This window comes from Salmo trutta, chromosome 1 (assembly GCF_901001165.1).
Source record: "Salmo trutta chromosome 1, fSalTru1.1, whole genome shotgun sequence".
NCBI lineage: Eukaryota > Metazoa > Chordata > Actinopteri > Salmoniformes > Salmonidae > Salmo > Salmo trutta.
In genome coordinates this window covers 72,992,608-73,013,680 of record NC_042957.1, presented here as the reverse complement: position 1 = coordinate 73,013,680, position 21,073 = coordinate 72,992,608, and the positions used below count along the sequence as shown (strand labels likewise).

The following is a 21,073-nucleotide window of genomic DNA, read 5'->3' as shown; positions in this document are numbered from 1 at the left end:
AAAATGAAATACCGAAATATCTCATTTACATAAGTTTTCACACCCCTGGGTCAATACTTTGTAGAAGCAACTTTGGCAGCGATTAAAGCTGTGAGTATCTTTGGTTAAGTCTCTAAGAGCTTTCCACACCTGGATTGTACATCATTTACCTATTATTCTCTTCAAAATTCTTAAAGCTCTGTCACATTTTCCCTGCTCTTAGCTAAATTTGGTTTCTTTTTTATCCCAAAAACTCCTCAGTCCTTAATGATTACAAGCATGCCCATAACATGATGCAGTCACCACTATGCTTGAAAATATGTAGAGTGGTACTCAGTAATGTGTTGTATTGGATTTGCCCCAAACATAACACTTTGTATTCTGAACCAAAAGTGAATTGCTTTGCAACATTTTTAGCAGTGTTATTTTAGTTCCTTATTGCAAACAGGATGCATGTTTTGTAAAATGTTTATTCTGTACAGGCTTCCTTCTTTCACTCTGTCAATTAGGTTAGTATTGTGGAGTAACTACAATGTTGTTGATCCATCTGCAGTTTTCTCCTATCACAGCCATTAAACTTTGTCACTGTTTAAAAGTCACCACTGGCCTCATATCCCTGAGCGGTTTTCTTCCTCTCCGAGTTAGGAAGGACGCCTGTATCTTTGTAGTGACTGGGTGTATTCATACACCACCCAATGTATACTTAATAACTTCACCATGCTAAAAGGGATATTCAATGTCTGCTTTTTTCCACATCGACCAATAGCGATTCATTGCAATTCATTGGAATACCTCCCTGGTCTTTGTGTTACAGATAATTGTGTGTGAGGGGTACAGAGATGAGGTACTCATTCAAAAATCATGTTATTAAACACTATTTTTGCACACAAAGTGATTATCTGACTTGTTAAGCACATTTTTACTATATTACTCAGGATTGTTAGCTGTGCCCAGTAATTGTCCACACCTGATGTTAATGAGTACTTGTTTCCTTTGAAATGGGTGTGTTTTAATAATACTGCTAGCTAAGTTTGGGTAGACTGTTTTCAACTCTAAGCACAGACAGGACACATGGAAATTCATTTTTGTTGTGGAATCTTCTGTTCTCTATCCATGGAATGAGTCCACTGCTCCACAAGGTTGGAGCTAGCATGCTAAGTCATACGAAGCTGTTAATGTGAGTCTATTCAAAGTCTTGATTGAAACATGTTCTCAGAATGTTATTGAATTATCTTCAAATAACCTATAATTTCTGTTAACAGAACATTAATAAAACTTCCCAGGAAAACCTTCAGGGAACCATAGTAAAACGTTCTCAGAACCTCCCTGCAACCTAAAAATAAACTTTCCCGGGACAGGTGAAGTTCACACTTCAGCTCTCAGAACATTTAAAAAAACAATATCTTTTACCAGTCAGGAAACTGATGGCTTTGTTCCCAGAACCAATGGGAAAACAAAAACCTGCATTCCCACAACTTCCAAGGAACCAAATGTGCTAGCTGGGAGGCTTTCAAAAGGCACCTCACTCAAACAGATTGTATTTTTTTGCTCATAGAATGGTGTCATGAGTGCATTCAAATGTATGTTCCACAGCAAGTTGTCTTCACAATATGATACAGATAGGCTCATTCTGTTCAGGACAACCCTGGCTACACCGGATGTCATCCTTGTAACTGTGGATAAAAAAAAAGTGATCATTAACATTGGTAAATTACATGAGTTTTCAAATACAGAAATGTGTGTGGTTTGCTTGTATGACATCAAAGTGGTATTTATTATAATCCTTAATGTCACATTCATAACATATCGATTCTTCTCAATTTAACGCATTTCCCTCACTCAAACAACAACATATATGCAAAAGTGGCCCAATTAGCGGGAGGGATATTGTTATCTTGTCTCTTGTGGTGCTCAAGTTTATACCGGCTGTCAGTCATAACCAGCTGCCATTTTCATCTCCTATATGGGATGACTGCGGCAAGTGAACTGAGCAGTTGGGCAAGTTGAGCCTGCTTTAAAATTTCCCCAGGTGTTTTTTTTCTTTCTTTTTTTTACTGAAAACAACAAAACTTTAAGGAATTCCAGTAGGCTTAGCCTACTTTTTTAATTGAACCTTTATTTAACTAGACAAATCAGTTAAGAACAAATGATTATTTACAATGACGGCATACCCCGTCCAATTGTGTGCTGCCCTATGGGACTCCCAATCACGGCCAGATTGGGATACAGCCTGGAATCAAACCAGGGTCTGTAGTGACGCCTTTAGCACTGAGATGCAGGACCTTGGATCGCTGCACCACTCGGGAAGCCCCCCCAAAACTAAAACTGATCTTTCAGTTTCATCCCCATTTTATGGCACTTATGGCAGGCGGGCATGTTGAGCCTGTGGTTGAGCCATTAGTCAGAGGATTCTTTTTAATTTAATGGTTGCGGTTCTGGATTAATAGTATGCTCAGCCTATCATAGGCTGGGTTCTGACTGGGGGAGGAGCTCACAGCCTGCAATAAAAAGCGGATGTTTACGTTGAAAGGAAAATAGTTCTAAGAGTTATCCGTCGGTCTGAGAACAGTCTCGAAGGGAAACACTTTCATTACTCGGATCCTTTTGTGATATTTGGGAAACTGTAATTCGTTTCCAAATGACGCGGTATGTAGGCAGTTGTTTCTTTACTGTGTTCGTTCTGTTCCTGTGGCGGGTCGGAGACATTGCAGATGCTTGCAAATGCTCCCCTCCGCATCCCCAACAGGCTTTTTGCGATGCAGAAATCGGTAAGGCAATTTTGGCAACATTTTACTTTTCAGCTTTTCTTCACATGTTGAGAACTATCAATACGCAGCATGCAAACATTTTGTTTTGTCTGTGGTCGTAGTAGAAATAATTAGAACATGATCATTAAGCCTATTTACTTCTCACACAATTTTATATCCAGAATTAAGTAGGCGACAGTAATATGGGCTCTCAACCCTGTTCCTGGAGAACTATGCCCCTGTACATGTTGAATCTAAACCCATTTATAACGAACCTGAGTCAGTTTATCAACCAGCTAATTATTAGAGGTGCGCTAGATTAGGGTTGGAGCAAAACCCTACAGGGCGGCAGCTCTCCAGGAACAGGGTTGAGCCCTGCGTTGCTTTGGGCATAAACGGTGTGCCTACACATTTTATTTGAGATGTGTTTACCAAACATTAAAGACACCTGCTCTTTCCTTGACATGGACTGGCCAGGTGTAAACTATGATCCCTCATTGATGTCACCTGTTAAATCCACTTCAATCAGTGTAGATGAAGGGGAGGAGACAGGTTAAAGAAGGCTGTTTAAGCCTGGAGACAAGTGAGACATGGCTTGTGTATGTGTGCCATTCAGAGGGTGAATGGGCAAGACCAAAGATTGAAGTGCTGTTAAATGGGGCAATGGTAGTATGTGCCAGGTGCACCGGTTTGTCAAGAACTGCAAAGCTGCTGGGTTTTTCACGCTCAACAGTTTCCTGTGTTTATCAAGGATGGTCCACCACCCAAAGGACATTCAGATGATTTGACACAACTGTGGGAAGCATTGGAGTCAACATGGGCCAGCATCACTATGGAATGCTTTTGACACCTTGTAGCGTCCATGTGCCAACGACTTGAGATTCTGTTCTATGGAATAGTCTTATAGCAGCAGCTACTGTACCAGACACTCTGCCGCATCTTCCTACCTGAACCAATCATCTATAGAGGGCATGCTTAAACCAGGTGTCAAATTAAAAGAAGACCAGAACTAGGAATGTAGGACCAGGAGGAAAATGGACTCTGTCATCTGTTATGGTGTAAATCTAGCAGATGTTACACCCAGTCTTAACTTATGCACAAACATTCTGAACAGACTGTAAAATATTGGGTCTGTAAAGCATTCTACACTGTTCTCTCTGATCCATATCAGCCTTAAACCATCAGTGTGACTGACCAGTATACCGGAATAGACTTCAATAACGTTAGTTAAACCATGTCTCCCTCTTCTAGTGATCAGGGCGAAGGTGGTTGGAAAGAAAGTGGTGTCTAACGCCATCAAGTATGACATCCAACAGATCAAGGTATGATTCTCCTTTTTATTAAGTGGTTGTTCCATCCTGCACTGAACATTGAAGCCCCCTGAACCCCAGTCTGACAGCTGGTCCCAGTTCTCCCTCTTCCCCTTGGTTCCAACCCTTCAATGTTGACACAGCTTATACCTTCCAGATCTGTAGTTGTGAAGCTTCCACCATATGGAGAAAAAAATATCTGCTTCTATAAAATGCCTCTCCCTGAAGTATTACTGTAGTTATCAGTTGATGTTCTTGTTGGTCCAAGTCTATGGTGACGTCCTCTATATGAACTCAGCAGACAATTCATTAAAGCTGTCACTACATTCTCTAACAGATAGTTAGTTGTCCCTCTGTCACAGGTTGCTACATTTCTATGTTTTAATTTATAAAGCTCTTTTACTAAAACTCCCACTGTGCCTTACATCATTATTAATCTTTAGACATGATTTAGCTGTCCTTGAGGCTGGGTGTGGTAACTGGAGTAAATGATTGCTTGCACCTTACAGATCTGTGAATATCAAAGGGTGAAGGCTGACAGTGCCTGAGAGCTGTAGTTGGTGAGGTTCCAAACTGTAGATGTTTGACAGATCTTCCTTTCTCTCCTTGTGATTGGCTAGATGTTCAAATGCCCTAACCAGGTTATCCACGCCATCTTCACTGCATCATCCCCAGCCGCATGCGGGGTGACTCTGGAAATCAACAAGGAGTATCTCTTCACAGGTGCGTTTCTCACTATGTTACCGACGTTATATTGCCAGCACAGGTTAACCTTAACAGTCCCGTGACTCCAGCAAAAATCAGCTTTCCATTTATCTGCATGTCCAGCCCTGACATTTAGCCTCCGTGTTTTACTGTTTATTTTCAGGACAACCAGGGCTACAAGTAAAACACAACAATTTGATGTAAACAGTGGCATTAATGAGTTTTATTGACAGATGTTAACATGAGGTCTTCCAAAGCAAGAACTTGATAATACTTACAGCGTTCATATAAATTCATTTTTATCTCTTTAGAACCAATTACCTTCTAATGACTCTTGATTAGCTTGTGAGCATCATATACCACATGTTACATGTTCATTAGTCTAAGCTTTTCATAAATCTCCTGAACAAAAATATCAATGCAACAATTTCCAGAAATGTACCTTGTTACAGCTCATGTAAGGAAATCAGTAAATTGAAATGCATTCATTAGGCCCTAAACTATGGATTTCACATGACTGGGAATACAGATTTGAATCTGTTGGTCGCAGATGCTGTACCTTAAAAAATAATCTTGGTCTGTGGATCAGAACTGGTCAGTATCTGGTGTGACCACCATTTGCCTCATGCAGCGCAACAAATCACCTACGCATAGTTGTTTAGGCTGTTGCTTGTGGAATGTTGTCCCCACTCGTTGTTGCTGGATATTGACTGGAACAATTCGACCCAGTGCATCCCAAATATGCTCAATGGGTGACATGTCTGAGTATGGAGGAAGTGGGAAATTATCAGCTTCCAGGAATTATGGGAAGATCCTTGCAACATGGGGCCATGCACTATAATGCTGAAACATGAGGTGATGGTGGCAGATGAAGGGCAAATTCTCTAAAACAGAGGTGGCTTATGGTAGAGAAAATAACATTTAAATTCTGGCAACGGCTCTGGACATTCCTGCAGTCAGCATGCTCCCTCAACTTGAGACATTGTGACAACTACAGATTTTAGAGGCCTTTTGTCCCCAGCACAAGGTGCACCTGTAATGATTCTATTTTTAATCAGCTTCTTGATATGCCACGCCTGTCAAGTGGATGGATTATCTTGGCAAAGGGGAAATTTTCACTAACATGGTTGCACACTTTGAGGGAAATGGGCTTTTTGTATGTTTGGAATATTTCAGCTCATGAAACATGGGACCAACACTTTAAACTCAGCAAAATAGATGTCCCTTTTTCAGGACCCTGTCTTTCAAAGATAATTTGTAAAAATCCAAAGACCTTCACAGATCTTCATTGTGAAGGGTTTAAACAGTTTCCCATGCTTGTTCAATGAACATGCACCTGTGGAATGGTCATTAAGACACTAACAGCTTACAGATGGTAGGCAATTATGGTCATAGTTATGAGAACATAGGACACTAAAAGGCCTTTCTACTGACTGACTCCCCCCCCCCCCCCCCCCCCCCCCCCCCCCCTCTGATATGTCTGTGGCCTTGGTAGAAGAGTGGGGTAACATCTCACAGCACATCTGGTGCAGTCCATGAAGAGATGACCTGCAGTATTTAATGCAGCTGGTGGCCACACCAGGTACTGACTGTTAATTTTTATTTTGCTCCCCCCCTTGTTCAGGGGGACACTTCCGTTTCTGTTAATCACATTTCTGTGGAACTTGTTCAGTTTGTCGCAGTTGAATCTTATGCTCATACAAGTATTTACACACGTGAAGTTTGCTGAAAATAAATGCAGTTGACAGTGAGGATGTTTTTTTTGCTGAGTTTGCATTTGTTTTTGTTCAGTGGTATTGCATAACTTGGACACAATGTGATACGTTCAAGGGGCTCAGACTTTCTATAGACACTGGAAATGTATAGAACTAATGCCTTATTACTAGTATGTACACTTATGATGATTAATCTCTGTTCTGGGCTGCATCAGTATGTCTTCACGCTCCAAGGTGAAGTTACCCCCAGGCATGTATCCTAACCAGTAGTGGAACAAATGCTAAACCGAGCCAAGATCAGCATCTAGGGGCAACAGTACCCTACACCATGTTGTCCCCACAGTACATTGACTCACTATCTCCTCTGTCTGTAGGCAAGCTGGAGACTGGAAGGATGTACGTAACACTGTGTGGCTATAATCCACCCTGGGAGGACTTGAGTGCTGCACAAAAGAACAGCTTGACTCACCGCTACCAAAGCGGCTGCGATTGCAAGGTGTGTGTGATGGGAATTATAGTCATATTACTGTACACCAATATTTACACATCACATTTTCTAAAAGGGATTATACTACTCTGGTCACATTGGCAAAACACATGCGATGGAGTATTGGATTAATGATCAGTGATGTTGGTCTTTCTCTCTCTGCTCCACAGATCATCCACTGCACTTCCCTCCCCTGTCCGATCAGCACCACAGATGCGTGCCTGTGGATGGACTGGGGGACTAACAATGGCCAAAACCTTGCCTGTATCAAGAGCGATGGGTCTTGTGCTTGGAAGTAGTTCCTAGATATTGAGGACTCCTATACTCTACAGGCCATCCGCTCAGTGACTAGATGACTAAATTCTAAAATAAAAAACAAAGCTGCAAATGTATTATGATTAAATTAACCCAAATGTCTTACTGGCCACTTCTTACACAATAAAAATAAACAAATCAAATATAGCACTGTTCATTTCTTATGCCATTAATTTGTTTTTTTTTAACTGGAACCAAAGCTGTTATCAAAACCACAAATTGTGCTCAGTGTTGGCTGATATGGTTATTTTTAGAGGGCGACCGATTATGCTTTTTCAACGCCGATACAGATTATTGAAGGACCAATAAAAGCTGATGCCGGTTTTTATATATATATTTGTAATGATGACCATTACAACAATACTGAATGAACACTTATTTTAGTATAATCCATTTAGTCTCAAATAATGTCTTCGATTTGGTTTAAATAATGCACAAACAGTGTTGGAGAAAGAAGTGCAATATGTGCCATGTCAAAAAGCTAACGTTTAAGTTCCTTGCTCAGAGCATGAGAACATATGAAAGCTGGTGGTTCCTTAAATGAGTCCTCAATATTCCCAGGTAAGAAGTTTTAGGTAGTTATTATAGGACTATTTGTCTCTATACCATTTGTATTTCATATACCTTCGACTATTGGATGTTTTTAAAGGCACTAGTATTGCCAGCATAATTGCGGGAGTTGATAGGCTTGAAGTAATAAACAGCGCTGTGCTTGAAGCACCGTGACGAACTCCTGGCAAATGCAGTAAAGTGCTGTTTGAATGCTTACGAGCCTGCTGCTGCCTACCACCGCTGTCAGACTGCTCTATCAAATCAGACTTTATTCTAATATAACACAGATACGAGCCTGAGCTCAATATGGTAAAATCCGGAAACTATCATTTCAAAAACAGGGATTCTTTCAGTGAAATACGGAACCGTTCGGTATTATATTTAACGGGTGGCCTCCCTAAGTCTAAATATTGCTGTTACATTGCACGACCTTCAATGTTATGAACAATTCTGGGAAAGTAATTACTGTCTTTGTTTGGTAGCAATGGTCTTCACACAGAGCCAGGCGGCCCAAACTGCTGCGTATACCCTGACTCTGCTTGCACAGAAATCAAGAGAAGTGACAATTTACCTAGTTAAAAGAAATTCATCTTAGCAGGCAATATTAACTAAATATGCAGGTTTAAAATCATGTATACTTGTGTATTGATTTTGAAGGCATTGATGGTTAGGTACACATTGGTGCAACAAGTGCTTTTTTTTCACAAATGTGCTTTTTATATCACCACCCGTTTGGCGAAGTAGGCGGTGAAACGATGACAAATTAAAAGGCACCGCATCGATTATATGCTACACAGGACAAGCTAGATGTACTCGTAATATCATCAACCATGTGTAGTTAACTAGCTAGCAACTTACCTTGGCTCCTTGCTGCACTTGCGTAACAGGTAGTCAGCCTGCCATGCAGTCTCCTCGTGGAGTGCAATGTAATTGGTGTCCAAATGCCAATTACCGATTGTATGAAATTGAAACCGGCCATAATTAATCGGTCGACCTCTTATTTTAAAATGTAACAGTATTCCTGAAAAATACCATCCTGAAGCATCAAGTCTGGGGTGCATTCAGCAGAGCGTAATGTAGAAAGTTCAGATGTTATGTTCTATACATGAAGAACAAATTGTTTTCTCTGACATTAAGAATGGAATCATGTTGGCTCTAATGGCATTTCTATCTGGAACACTCAACATTTGTCTACTGAATGTGGCCCTTTAGTAGTTTTGGTCTAAACCAGGGCTTTAGCTATGTAATGACGGTGACCATTAAACAACTCGGACTCATTCTTAAGTAATATTCTTTAGTGGGATGAGTAGTCTATACATTTCAGTCATTTAGCAGACCCTCAAAGACCAGGAAGCTTTTTGAAAGCCATCTAAAAGGGCAGTAATTGGTAGATGGGGAACAAATCAGACAGTGATTATCTCTTTAAACATGGTAAAGTTAATAATTAGGTATGAAACCACCCAGACATTGTGCATCCACTATGCATACTCACCAATGTATTGGGCAGCTGCTGACATTTGAGAACTCATCTCATTTAGAAATCAAACCCTGGTGATCTAATTGCAGAGAACATTGTATACATTTTGGGCAGCTTCTTGTGTTAAGATTGTATTGCACGGTGTGCTATACGTGTAGGATATGCCGTGTTGGCATATGCAGCTGTAGGTTTTAAACCCCCATTCTAGGCTGTTACATTTCTGTAAAGAGTTTATGCTTGTCTATCTGGAGTGAGTTATTTTCCATTTAAAATAATAGCATCGCTCTGCTTTCTATAGACGTTCCCTGCCCCATGCCCGACCCGCACGACCTGTGATTTCTATGAATCTGATTGGTCACAGAGGTGTCACAAGTCCAAGAGTGGTGGGGCAATTTGTTTTCTCCTGATTGTAACAAAGTTCAGCTTTTCCTCCACAAAAATGTTTGATTGTAATTTTCACCAGATAGGTGCAGTGAAATGTGTTGTTTTAAAAGGTCAGTTATATTAGTATGGTGCCCCTGTAGCAAATTAGAGTTAAGTGCCCTGTGCAAGGGCACACAGACTGCTCAGTTATTCCAACCAGTGACCTTTCGGTTACTGGCCACACTAACCACTAGGCCAGTGTTCCCAACCCTGGTCCTCCAGTTCCCCCAACAGAACACATTGTTGTAGCTCTGGACAAACAGCTCATTGAGGGCTTGATGATAGGTTGACAAGTTGAATCAGGTTTGCTTGTTCAGGATTACAATAAAAATGTGTACTGTTTGGGGTACTCGGGAACCAGGGTTGGAAAACAATGCACTAGGCTACCCGCTGCCTTCAGCGCCATCGCCCCATGCTTGCATTGTAGGCTGTCTCTTCGCTGTTTGTAATCAGGTGTGTAGTCAGCAAAGTTGCAGTCGTGCTTGGCCATACAGTCATGGGTGAACATTGTCTGGAAAGCAGACTATGAACTACATTGAATTATACGTTGGGCAGAAATTTGAGTTTGAATCAGGAAAGTTTCCGCTCACGACCTCTACAAGCCAGAATGTTAAATAAAATTATATTTTAATGCACTTTACCGGTTGTCCATGTGGTTGGTCCTTTCCCTGGTAGGAATGGGAGACAATATATCCACAGGAAAGTACAGGTATAATTATATTAACTTTTCAAAGCGCTGGGAGTGCGTTCAGATTTCTATCACGTGAAGAATGTGCAAAACCATGAAAACACATGCATGGGCTCGGCAAGTATGTTTGCCGATTTATACTGTCATTTGCGCATGGCTACAGAAGCTTATAGCTTCGGTCTCCAAATGTAATTTGTTAACACCTCTTAAAGATCCGCCCCTTTTTTTTCAATTTTCGCCAACAATGACATACCGAAATCTAACTGCCTGTAGCTCAGGACCTTAAGCAAGGAAATGCATATTCTTGATACCATTTGAAAGCAAACACTCAACTTTGTGGAAAAGTAAATGCATGTAGGAGAATATAACACATTAGATCTGGTAAAAGATAATACACAGAAAAAAAACATTTTTTTTACCATCATCTTTGAAATGCAAGACAAAGGCCATAATATATTATTCCAGCCCAGGCGCAATTTAGATTTTGGCCACTAGATGGCAGCAGTGTATGTGCAATGTTTTAGACTGATCCAATGAACCATTGCATTTCGGTTCAAAATGTTGTCAAGACTGCCCAAATGTACCTAATTGGTTTATTAATAACTTTAAGTTCATAACGGTTAACTCTCTTCAAACAATACCATGGTATTATTTTTTGGACAGTGCAGTTAGATTAACTAGAATTTAAACTTTCTGCTAATATCAGATATGTCTACATCCTGGGAAATTTTTGTTACTTATAACCTCATGCTAATCGCATTAGCCCACATTAGCTCAACCGTCCCGTGGGAGGGACAACGATCCCGTAAAGGTTTTAAAAGGCCAACATTTCATAAACTTCACTTTGAAGGTGATATGCTTCGGTTTGCTGCCTTAATACTGGTTTCACATTGGTCTCCAGCAATCATAAGGCAAAATAGATCTTAATTGTCATTTATATTTACAATCCCCTTTTCCAAAGGACTTTCTCATTTACCTTTTGTACACATCACCTTCCAATATTTAATGGATAAAATATGTCAATTTGCAGGATTTTCCATTCACCAATATTTTGTGCGTAAACGACCTCAACACTTTATTCCAGCTGCCAGTTTCCTAACCCTAAATAAATATATACAGTTGAAATCAGAAGTTTACATACTTAGGTGTGAGTCATTAAGTCACTTTTCAACCACTCCACAAATGTCTTGTTAACTATAGTTTTGGCAAGTCGATTAGGACATCTTTCTGCATAAGTTATTTTTCCAACAATTGTTTAGATTATTTCACTGTATCACAATTCAAATGAGTCAGTGTATGTAAACTTGTAAGTTGACTGTGCCTTTAAACAGCTTGGAAAATTCCAGAAAATGCTATTAGTGACCATCGGGTTCTTGGTCACCTCCCTGACCAAGGCCCTTCTCCCCCAATTGTGCAGTTTGGCTGGGCGGCCAGTTCTATGAAGAATCTTGGTTCCAGACTTCTTCCAGGTAGGGAGGTTGTGTTCTTGGAGTCAATCGATGCTGTAGACATTTGTTAACCGTCCCCACAGCTGTGCCCCAATAATCCTTTGAGCCCTACGGACAATTCTGACCTTATGGCTTGTTTTTTAGCGCCGTCAACTGTGGGACCTAAGGCATGTGTGCCTGCCCATTCAATTGAATTTACCACAGGTTGACTCCAATGAAGTTGTAGAAACAATGATCCGAGCGCAATTTTAACTCATAGCGTAAGGTCAAACCCTAAGGGATTTTAGTTATATTGGCAAATGAAATCTAAACCTTTTTTCACTTTGCCATATCGTGTGTAGACTGATGAGCAAAAGCTTGTATTTAATCCATTTCAGAATAAGGCTGTAATTTAAAATTTGGCAAAATGGGTCGGAATACTTTCCCGAATGCACTGTACTGCCAGTTAGCAAGTCGGAAATTTCCGCTTTTGCTAGTTCTGACTAGCACATGAAAACAGCTCATCTCAAGGAAGAAATAATGAGTTGTTTAATTTGGTCAATGACAAAGCTGAAGCCCTGGTTTAGACAAACTATTCCAGGGCCACGTTCAATAATGCCTTTGGTTCCAGTTTAAAAACAAGCAAATTAATGGCACAAGAAATTAGTACTTGAAGCGCTGTATTTGTAGTTCATTTTTATTGTACTTTTACAACAAGTGACATTTTCATAAGATTGTTGCCCTCTATCACATTGACCATTTCCTGCAACCTGTCCTCAGTGACATCACAACTTCACAAGTCAATATGGTCCTCTAATTAATTGTTGTAAACTACCTCCGAGATTAATTTAATCATAATCATTAGGTTTGTAGCTTTTTTTTTCTTAGAAACTACTTGGGCGGTGCCATCCCCTTGTACCAGGCACAGGACCCATCACCCCTCTTGATACAGGCAATGTTGTCCCAGGGTCCACTTTGGCCAATCGCCATCCACAGGCACTCATCTGGGGCGCTGATCGGACAGGGAAGGGCATTGCAGCGGATGATCTGTAGATCGGCGTAGGGAGAGAGAAAGACCAAGATCACTACACAAATACTGTAGCTCTTGAATTTGCTAATGGTGACCTGAGTGCTAAGCGTGCCGTGTAAATACACAACACAGATGTATAGTAATATTAACACACCTTGCAGCCGCTTTGGTAGTGCAGAGTCAAGCTCCTCATTTGTGTGTCACTCAAAGCCTCCCAGGAATGAATGAAGTCACACATCATTACATGCACTGTTCCATCAGTATTCAGCCTGCCTGCAGACAAAGGAGATTGTGAGTCATCAATATGCTGTAGGGAAAAGGTGGTGTAGGGTAAAGCTGGCCTTAGACAATGTTCTTGGATTGTTTTTTCGCCCCACATATGGTTAGGATTGTGGGAGATGAGCCCTGGATCTGTCCCTGGAGGAAACTGCAACGGGAAATATACAGATGCAGCCCGGAAATCATAAAAAAATGAGATAAACATTAAAAACTTAATTTCATAAGCATGTATAATGATTTAGAGTTTGTAAGCTAATATAAAGTGTATAGAGAATGTTATTTCTAAAGCACTTACGTTTTCTTATGCAAGATGAAGTCAATAGTAGGCTATGAGGCTGTAAGCATTTCTAACCAGTGCTGGCAATGGAACTTAGGTAACCTAGTGAGGACCGCACCTGTGAAGAGATACTCCTTGTTGGTTTCCAGAAACGCGCGACACGGGCCTCCAGTGAAGATGACATGGATATCCTGGTTAGGACCTTTGAACATCTAGCCAATCACAAGGAGAGAAAGGATACATCAAACATCTACAGTTTGATGTGTAAATGGCATGAACAGACAGCTTAACCTCACTGGTCTCTTTTACAGAGGAGCCCTGAAATACATATCCAAATACAAGCAGAACAGAAACAGTCAAACATTCATCAGTAATAAGGTCCGCAACACTTTTTGAATTGCCATAAAGGCAGACAGTTTTAGAACTTTGTTCCACAAAAACAATGAAAAAAAAAAAAAAAGGCATTTACCTAACAGAGTAAAGACTGAAGGACTTTTCCAAAGTTATTCATCCCTTACACCAGGTGTGGTAACTGATGTCTGAAGGTTAGTAATGCTGTTCGTTACAATAAAGTTTTGTAAAAGGGTTTAATAAATTAAAATATTGCAATGTGTCAACCTACGTGACATCAAACAGGGCCAACCAACTTCCTCGTTGAGAATGTAGTGTGGAGTACTAGACCTGTCGCCCATAATAAACTGCATCTAACTGCTTTAATGAAGTGGCATCTGAATTCATAGAGATGTCAACATTGTCTAGGACTGGTAGGAACATTCACTGAAACATGCCTTTGCCACTGAGCAAGAGGCATGACCCATTCTTATAAATAAGCCCTTTTTCTTTTTAAATGGTGGAAGCTCCAGTTACACTGCTTGTACCCATCCAGATCTTCAGGGTTGGGTCCAAATTGGGACCAGCTGTCAGACTTGGGTTCGGTGGGCTTCAATGTTTCAGTGCAGGAAGAACAACCACTTAATATAAAGGCTGATCATACCTTGATCTGTTGGACATCATAGTGGGTGTTACCAGACACAGCTTTCACACCAACCACCTTGGCCCTGATCACTACAAAATAAACAGAGGGAGACATGGTTTAACTACTGAAATAATCAGTTTCTGCTGCACCAGTCAAACATCAGTTTCAGGGTGTTAAGGGATCTGAGAGAACATTGAATCCATTACAGACCCAAGATGTCACAGGCTTTAGCACTATCCTCTACCAACAGAGCTTGCTCCCTCAAAGCCATCATCCCAAACAATTTACTCTCATGCCAAGTGTTACACATTGTGTCCCTCAATCATTAGAGAATATACCACAAAATAAAGTCTCTTCACTTTTCCATAAACTAAACAGGAACTGTCCTCAGGGAAGCATGTTGCATGTCATCACTCCTCTTCACTAACAAACAGTAATTGAGTAAAGGTAAGATTCTCTGAAAGGTCAAGTAGCTGCTCATGATGTAGTGCTGTCCAACACCCTCAACCATCCTGTTTTACCATACAGCTTCCATGGTTGAAGTAGAATGAGAAGGTGCCAAGACACTATATTCACAATGACTAACCTATTCTATAGAGGTGTCTATACTCATTTAACAGAATGAACAACCATTCACCAACCTATCTGCGAGATTAACAGAGCCAAACCCTGAATGAGTGAGTACAGTTTACAGAACAGTGACCTAATAGCTGAGACATGTAGCCTAGTCCATTCTGCCATGTACGCCTAATTTATTCTGATGAGTTCTAAGTAAAATGTCAAGTATGTGAAGCTTTGAATAATGTCATGTTGAACATTTCATTTGACAAGTCAGTCATCTTTAGGCCTAGAGCAAGGATGGGAAACTCCAGTCCTCAGGGATCATAGAGTTTCTATTGACCTGTTCACCGGATGTGCTACCTGTCCCAGACCTGCTGTTCTCAACTCTCTAGAGACAGCAGGAGCGGTAGAGATACTCTGAATGATCAGCTATGAAAAAGCCAACTGACACTTACTCTTGAGTTTCTGACTTGTTGCACCCTCGACAACTGATTATTATTTGACCATGCTGGTCATTTATGAACATCTTGGCCATGTGCTGTTATAATCTCCACCCGGCACAGCCAGAAGAGGACTGGCCACCCCTCATAGCCTCGTTCCTCTAGGTTTTTGACCTTTCTAGTGAGTTTTTCCTAGCCACCGTGCTTCTACACCTGCATTGCTTGCTGTTTGGGGTTTTAGGCTGGGTTTCTGTACAGCACTTTGATATATCAGCTGATGTAAGAAGGGCTATATAAATACATTTGATATTGTAAAAATTCAGGTAGATCCCTCACCGTTTCACTTGGTTCTTAAGTGGCAAACGTTTCCGTAATGAATACACCCCAGGTATAGCCCATATTGTTACCGACTTAATGTAAATACTTGCTAGAACATGTAAATAGACCTAATGAGCATGTCCTGAAAATAATTACAACGACAGAGAATTCCTAACATTTTTGCATGACACGGTGTAGTAGGCAGCCTACCAACATGTGAAGAAAAACTACAGAAGTCAGAAATGTCTAAAATGACTTACCGACGTCTGCTTTGCAAAAAGCCTGTTGAGGATGTACAATCATGCAAGTGCAAGCTTCTGCGACTTCATCGACCCGCCAGAGGAACAGAACGACCAGAGTAATGAAACAACTACTTACGGACCAAGTCATTTTAGAAACAAATTATCTTACTGTCGACTCTATAGGACAAATCAAATATTGCGTTAAAGAACAACGTTTACCCTACGACAGTTTATTACTGCGCGAAAACCAAAGGCTTCTACGTATTACATGGAATCAGCCGGCTTTTATTGCAGGCTGTGAGCTCCTCCCCGCAGTTAGAACCAAGCCAATGGTAGGCTGATCACTCTATTAAACCTGAACCACAATCCCCTGTTTATTGGACAACCACAGAACAGGCTCAATTTGCGGCCATAAATGTCATATATTGTCCTCATTTCACTTAAACGATCGGGATCAACCAGCAATATCAGTTTTAAGCTCCACCTACTGGAATTCTTTATAGCTTTGTTGTTTTCATTTATTTATTTGTATCCCCCTGGGCAAGTTTAAAGCAGGCTCAACTTGTCCAACTGGTCAGTTCACTTGACCCAGGCAATGAGGTAACCCTTATATCTCTGTCCAACTGGCCAGTCCACTTGACCCAGGCAATGAGGTAACCCTTATATCTCTGTCCAACTGGCCAGTCCACTTGACACAGGCAATGAGGTAACCCTTATATCTCTGTCCAACTGGCCAGTCCACTTGACCCAGGCAATGAGGTAACCCTTATATCTCTGTCCAACTGGCCAGTCCACTTGACCCAGGCAATGAGGTAACCCTTATATCTCTGCCCAACTGGTCAGTCCACTTGACCCAGGCAATGAGGTAACCCTTATATCTCTACCCAACTGGTCAGTCCACTTGACCCAGGCAATGAGGTAACCCTTATACCTCTGCCCAACTGGTCAGTCCACTTGACCCAGGCAATGGGGTAACCCTTATACCTCTGCCCAACTGGTCAGTCCACTTGACCCAGGCAATGGGGTAACCCTTATATCTCTACCCAACTAGCCAGTCCACTTGACCCAGGCAATGGGGTAACCCTTATATCTCTACCCAACTAGCCAGTCCACTTGACCCAGGCAATGGGGTAACCCTTGTATCTCTGCTACAGCTTGTTTACGGAATTTCACCTGGTTAGCATCAGGAGAGAAAAAAATGCCACACCACCAATCAGATTCACAGAAATCACAGGTCGTGCAGGTCGGGCATGGGACAGGAAAAGAACTTACTCCCATCAGACACATGCAAGAACTCTTTACAGCAATGTTGTAGCAGCCTACACCTAAACGTTAGTGATCTGACATGCTGTATCAGACTGATCAACTGTAGGCCTCTATATGCCTTGTCCGGTCTGGCCAGGGGAAACAAAGTGGTGGTAACAGTCTAGCCTATGACATATGCCTTCTTTAACCCAACAATCAAATCAACAAATAGTGATGACATAGGCTAGACTGTGTTAATGCACCTGTACTTGTAATTACAGATGAACAGTATATGGGTCATTCTACAGAAGTGGTGCAAATTGGGGGATGAAAAAAAATAATAATTTGTATCCTATTTTTACCCCAAACTTCAATTCCTTACCACCCCAACATTTATTTAGTTGCTTCACATCTCATCAGTCTTCACACTTCTCCTGGGGACAGTGACTACACGTACATTGAAGTATTATTTGCAGTTGTCACTATGACACAGGACACACCCTGAAAACACTGAATGGTCAGAAACAGTTAGAGACCTCATGAATGATCTGAACCTGTATCTGTGTGTTAGAGACCTCATGAATAATCTGAACCTGTATCTGTGTGTTAGAGACCTCATGAATGGTCTGAACCAGTATCTGTGGGTTAGAGACCTCATGAATGGTCTGAACCAGTATCTGTGGGTTAGAGACCTCATGAATGGTCTGAACCAGTATCTGTGGGTTAGAGACCTCATGAATGATCTGAACCAGTATCTGGGGGTTAGAGACCTTAACGGTCTTGTGTTACCACCTTATTAATAGGCAGCATGCAGTAGGATGCATTGATCAGTTGATTGACAGGTGCAGGACTGTAGAACGATACTTTCCTCTAGTGTGGATGCTCACCAACATTTTATAGTTCTGTAGTTTATAGTTTATTATTATAGTTATCGTTATAGTTACTGTCTTTGTGGACGGCCCAAATGTGTTGTGGATGTGACACACAGTGGGCCTGTTTTGCATGTTATTTTGGCATTAATACGTGTCACATATCAGTATGCAAACAGTGTAAAAAAAGATATATCATTGAGTTAATAAAACCGCATACAAACAGTCAGTCTCTTTTCCATTTTCTTGATAAGGCAGCTCCAAAATGCAGGTGTTTCAGCCTAGCTCAGTGCTTTCAGTGGTGGTGGGGCAAGCCAGCAGAAAATACAGAGCGTTGCGCCGTGATTGGCTCAGTGTTCTGTCACTAATGGGGATACTACGTCACCGCCAAGTGTAAGGGGAGAGCTAGACATTTCTAGCCCCTTGGATGATGCCGTAGAGCTACCTTAGAAGTGCCCATCCAAGAAGGCTCAAAGTCATTGGTCACAGATAAAATGATGTCAAATCACGTTATATGTACGGTAGCTTCGATTGGACTGATCATTTCAACCTCATACTTTCATAATCTTAGCTAGCAGTCATCATCATGAATCAAGTCAAACATCTACTGGCAAATCCTTTTGAATCCTTGTCATTTGAAGAGAAATAATGAAGACAAATTAGAGATAAAACGTATTGGTGCTCATCGGCCGTTGGACATAAACATTACACAACAAAATGGACATCGCAAATTCAACAATGAGTGGTTTGGAAGGAATCAGTGACTGGCTAATGTTAACTGCAGGCATTACAAAGCAATCACCAGCCTGCTATTCAGTGTGGTCCCAAATCTGAGATTTTTAATTTTATTTATTTAACCTTTATTTAACTAGGCAAGGCAGTTAAGAACAAATTATTTTTTACAATGACGACCTACCAAAAGGAAAGGCCTCCTGCTGGGACGGGGGCTGGAATTAAAAAAAACATATATAAATATAGGACAAAACACACATCACGACAAGAGAGACAACACAACACTACATAAAGAGAGACCTAAGACAACAACATAGCAAGGCAGCAACACATGACAACTGATTAAATGCTATGTCATACTCTACACAGAGATTGACTTTAAAGTCACAGTGCAGTGAAAAACGTGATTGTTCTATGTTTTATATATATTTCTACACTATGAGGTTGGAAGAATACTGTGAAATTGTGAGAATTATGATAATTCACATTTAGTGTAAGAGCTGTTTGAAAATAAATGTCAGCCTGTTTTGGTGGGATTGAGATTTGGGCGCCTGGTAACATCCTCAGGTGATAAATGAGTGAACAGACCAATACAACCAAACCTCTGCCAATAACAACTTGTTTGACCGTTTTAATTGAAAACAATCATAGTAAGGTACTTAACTGTAGCCCAAAAATGATTTTATATTGAGATAAAAACGGCTGCATTGGACCTTTTAAGGTCTGAAAGTCTCTTTCCTATTGGCCAAAACAGCAGGATGTTTTGGTTGTCGGAAGATTATGGTCACTTACCCGAAAATGTGAAGACAGTTGTTAACACAAAGAAATGTCATAACTTGTCAGTCTCTTAATTAAACAATAGGGAGGAAGCAGGAAAATCAGTTTAAATGGCCTGCTACATCGGACACGTAGGCCTAACTGTTACAGAGTGTGAGATTGTGCTCCATGAGAGGAAAACGGTGAGAAGTGAAGTGGGCGGGGACTGGTGGGTAATGCGAGCATGGGGCTATGGAGCTGAATGCAGTGAGACGGCAGGTAGCCTAGAGGTTAGAGAGTTTGGCCAGTAACTGAAAGGTTGCTGGTTCGAAGACAAGGTGAAAACATTTTCTGTGTGCCTTTGTGCAAGGCACTTAACTCTAATTTGCTCCAGGGGCGCTGTACTACTATGGCTGACCCTTTAAAACTGCACCGGTGGATATGAAAATAATGCTTTTTTTGGGTGGGGGGCAAAGCTGAACTTTGTGCAAGTCGTAGGTAATATCACAGTGCGAGTAACCAATTGAAGCGCACCATAGCATCCAACCCCTACTGGATTGGTGAGGTCAGTACAGGTGCATCAAAGCTGGCACCGAGAGACTGAAAAATATCTTCTATCTCAAGGCCATCAGACTGTTAAACAGCTGTCACTAACACAAAGAGGCAGCTGCCTACATAGACTTGAAATCATTGGCCACTTTAATAAATAGATCACTAGTCACTTTAATAATGTTTACATATCTTGCATTACTCATCCCAAATGTGTATACTGTATTTTTATACCATCTATTGCTTCTTGCCTATGCCGCTCGGACATCACTCATCCATATATTTATATGTATATATTGTTATTTACTTAGATTTGTGTGTATTAGGTAGTTGTTCTGGAATTGTTAGATTACTTGTTAGATATTACTGCACTGTCGGAACTAGAAGCACAAGCATTTCACTACACTCGCAATAACATCTGCTAACCATGTGTATGTGACCAATAACATTTGATATGATTGGCTGACAATGGCTGTTGATGTGTAACACAACATAGCATGCTTGCTAGCTTGTTAGCACCAACATCAGGGCGAGGCTAGCGTGGTTAGGTGAGTTACCACTATAATAGTATCTCAGCCAGTCAGAGCAGTAGAATAAAGTTGCTCAAGCTCTGCTCGCCCTGACCAAAAGTTATACCTCCAGTGTAGCAGGTAAACAAATGTACGTATTTTGCAGCACCCCTACTAGAATTTTTTATAGTTTTAAAAATTCCCCTGCCTATTGGGACAACCACAGAACAGGCTCCACTTGCCCGGCTGCCATAAATGCCATAAATTGTCCATCGTTCACTTAAACAATAGGGATGAACCAGAAAGATCAGCTTTAGGCTACGCCTACTGGAATTCCTCACAGATTTTTTCTCCAATCACCTGCGGCATGGGGGTAACCCTTAAAGTCCCTAGTACAACTACACTATATATACAAACGTATGGGGACACCCCTTCAAATTTGTGGATTGGGCTATTTCAGCCACA

At 41.0% G+C, this 21,073-nt stretch overlaps 2 protein-coding genes across 3 annotated transcripts in view; one reads left to right on the top strand and one right to left on the bottom strand.

Moving 5' to 3' along the window:
• Positions 1 to 2,462: 2,462 nt before the first annotated feature.
• The window catches only part of LOC115207262 (metalloproteinase inhibitor 2), a 43,756-nt gene continuing 25,145 nt past the window's right edge, over positions 2,463 to 21,073 (top strand). Inside the window, exons 1-5 of one of the 2 annotated variants that reach the window (XM_029774242.1) lie at positions 2,464 to 2,747; positions 3,978 to 4,048; positions 4,657 to 4,759; positions 6,831 to 6,952; positions 7,114 to 7,405. In XM_029774242.1, the coding sequence (XP_029630102.1) occupies positions 2,618 to 2,747; positions 3,978 to 4,048; positions 4,657 to 4,759; positions 6,831 to 6,952; positions 7,114 to 7,242 (555 nt within the window). In that variant the 5' untranslated portion in view covers positions 2,464 to 2,617 and the 3' untranslated portion in view covers positions 7,243 to 7,405. Of the gene's footprint in view, positions 2,748 to 3,977; positions 4,049 to 4,656; positions 4,760 to 6,830; positions 6,953 to 7,113; positions 7,406 to 21,073 lie in introns of those variants that run through there. The other variant, XM_029774250.1, reaches the window with a different exon arrangement.
• LOC115207252 (metalloproteinase inhibitor 2-like) lies at positions 12,507 to 16,292 on the bottom strand. The gene is made up of 5 exons (XM_029774231.1): positions 15,967 to 16,292; positions 14,406 to 14,476; positions 13,530 to 13,623; positions 13,010 to 13,128; positions 12,507 to 12,872 (listed from the first exon to the last, which is right to left on the bottom strand). The coding sequence occupies exons 1-5, from the start codon at positions 16,094 to 16,096 to the stop codon at positions 12,717 to 12,719; spliced, it is 570 nt and encodes a 189-aa protein (XP_029630091.1). The 5' UTR covers positions 16,097 to 16,292; the 3' UTR covers positions 12,507 to 12,716.